Below are 2412 nucleotides of genomic sequence, written 5' to 3'. Positions count from 1 at the left end.
ATATACAGTGTGATGTGGTGGGGGGGGGGGGGGGGGGCAAGCAATCTGAATCTGTGCCAGCAAGTCCCTAGTACATTCTTGATAACCTATAATTAAGCCACTGCCTCTTTCCCAGAAACTGGTCTTGCAAGACCTGGTACCTAAATACAGAGGCCATAAACTATGAACAGTGCACAGCCCCAGAGGGGGGGTGGTTATTCGCGCTGGTGCCAGGCCAGACCATTAGATATGGTCTCAAGACCCCCAGCACCTGGGGCCTTCTTTGCAAAGCCCGCGAAAGGACCGGAAGCATAATCCATATCTGGGGGACAAAGACACCAGAAAGATATAAAGGAGAAGCTGCCTGCATGTTGCTTTGCTCAGACTTGGGAAATGATTCCCCTGAGTCCGCTGGCATAATAAACTGCGTCCCTCCATTTCTCTACAGCGTTGCCTGGTTCTCCTCCGGTCTCTACAACAGGGTGACTTAGACACGCACGTGTGTCCCACATCAGACACTGATACAGGAAGGAGGTGCTCCTTCCACCGGGGCCGCTGAGTTTGCACACACGCGTGGATTGCTGCACGTGGCTGTCTTGCCTCCAGAAGAGGCAGACTCACCTGTGACAGCTCAGAGGAAGGCAGAGATGAGAGGAGGAGACCCCAAGAAGTCCGATGGGGCTCCTAGAGAGAGCCAAGCCTGCAGCCCTTCCCGGGCCAGCTCACACGCATGTGCTGGTCATGTCCTTCCCCAGTTGGAATGAATAACCACACTGAGAAGAACATCCTTTCACTGTATCTGTGCGACTCCATGTAATTATATCCTCGGGCTACTTCCCCAGAGTGGGATGGCTTGGTCAAGGGGTAGCAACGCTTTCTAAGTGGTGAGAGCTCTCCTGAAATGTAGAGGCAGAAGTTAGGGAATCCGTGTAAAGTGAGTCCTCCTGGGCCCCCGCCAACAGACCCGGTCAGGCCCCCCTGTGGACCCGCCCACTACCCAGCACTTCCTGTAGCTCGTGGCCATGACCATCATCAACGCATCACCACCTTAAAAAACCAAACAGAAGCGGATTCTAAGAAAAGACGGTTAAACTCTGACAGGACCGACGAAGAGGAGGAGAGAGCGGGCCTGGGTCCGCGGTGTCAGTAACGACAGAGGCCGCTCCCCCGCAATCTCCCGCCTGCGTGGGGAGGAGAACGAGAGACTATGACGCAGGGGTCAGGTGAACACATTTGAAAATTGCCAGGAAATGGGCACATCCCTAGAAAACCATAGCTCACCCAACCTGAAGCCAGGGGAAAAGGAAATCTGAACATCCTAAGAGGAATTGAATTCCTTGTTTTAAAACACGTTTTATTTATTGATTTGAGAGAGAGAAGGAGGGAGAGGGAGTGAGAGATAGAAACATCGATGATGAGAGAGAATCGTGTATCAGCTGCCGCGTGCATGCCCCCTACTGGGGATCAAACCTGTGGCCTCTTTGGTTCATGGGTCGACACTCCTGACACCCACCCTGTCAGATCTCCACACAGACGTTCTCAGTGACGAACTCCAGAATTTCTCAGAGAAATGACTCCAGTCTTACGCAAACTCTTTCAGAGAACGGAAAAAGGAAAGAGGAGAACGCATCCTGCCTCTGATTATGAGATCAGATGAACTCTGCCACCAAATTCAAACGAAGGAATTACGAGACAGACAAGGCCCTGGCCAGCCTCCCTCCGAGTCGAGTGGGAAATAACGACTCCGCGGGGAGCTGGGCGCAGGCCGACGCTGCGCCCCCAGCGGTTTCTGAGGCATCTTCTCCGAGCGGAAGGACTGGGCCGAGGTTGTGCCGCCAGGCGAGGGGCACGCTGCCTGCAAGTTGGTGAGGGCGAGGCTCTGAGCCACCCTCTGGGCTGAGGATGCGCAGGGGCCAGCCCATGCGGGGAGCCTCTGAGTCCCAGATGCCAAAGGAGGGAACTGGGGTCGGCGGGACCACGTCTGGGGACCTGCGCGTGCAGCTGACAGATTCTAGAAGGGAGCCTGGGGCGCGGGCGGAGCAGCCTCCGGCAGGAGCGGAGCTATCCTGCGGAGCCACTGGTGACAGGGGCACGGAGCTGGGCGGCACCCAGGCCAGCTGCTCGCGGGCGGTACCTTCTCGTGGATGACCGAGATGTACCAGGGCACCCGCTTCCTCAGGTGGCTCTGGTCCAGCGCCGGGCTGCTGGCGGCCGGGCTCAGCTGCTGGGACTCGCTCTTCTTCCGAAGGTACTCGAGCTCCCCGGCGCTCTGGCTAACGGGCAGCAGGGGCCCTGTGGGGAGGCGGGCGTTGGGCTCTTCCCCAGCGGTGCCGCCCTTTCGCGACCCCTGAGAAACCCTTCCTGGCCCAGTTGGGCTCCCCAGGCCTCCAGGGCCAGGGCTGCTGTCCCCGCCCCAACCCCACCCCGTGGGGG

At 57.8% G+C, this 2412-nt stretch overlaps 1 protein-coding gene across 1 annotated transcript in view; it reads right to left on the bottom strand.

Moving 5' to 3' along the window:
- CCDC27 (coiled-coil domain containing 27) overlaps positions 1–2412 on the bottom strand; it is a 19311-nt gene that overhangs the window by 13880 nt on the left and 3019 nt on the right. Inside the window, exon 4 of the mRNA XM_014546188.1 lies at positions 2114–2271. Coding sequence (XP_014401674.1) covers positions 2114–2271 — 158 coding nt within the window. The remainder of the gene's footprint in view (positions 1–2113; positions 2272–2412) is intronic.

The sequence above is a fragment of the Myotis brandtii genome, unplaced genomic scaffold, assembly GCF_000412655.1.
Source record: "Myotis brandtii unplaced genomic scaffold, ASM41265v1 scaffold434, whole genome shotgun sequence".
Classification (NCBI taxonomy): domain Eukaryota; kingdom Metazoa; phylum Chordata; class Mammalia; order Chiroptera; family Vespertilionidae; genus Myotis; species Myotis brandtii.
Note: the sequence above shows the minus strand (reverse complement) of the source record. Positions and strands in the feature narration are given on the sequence as shown.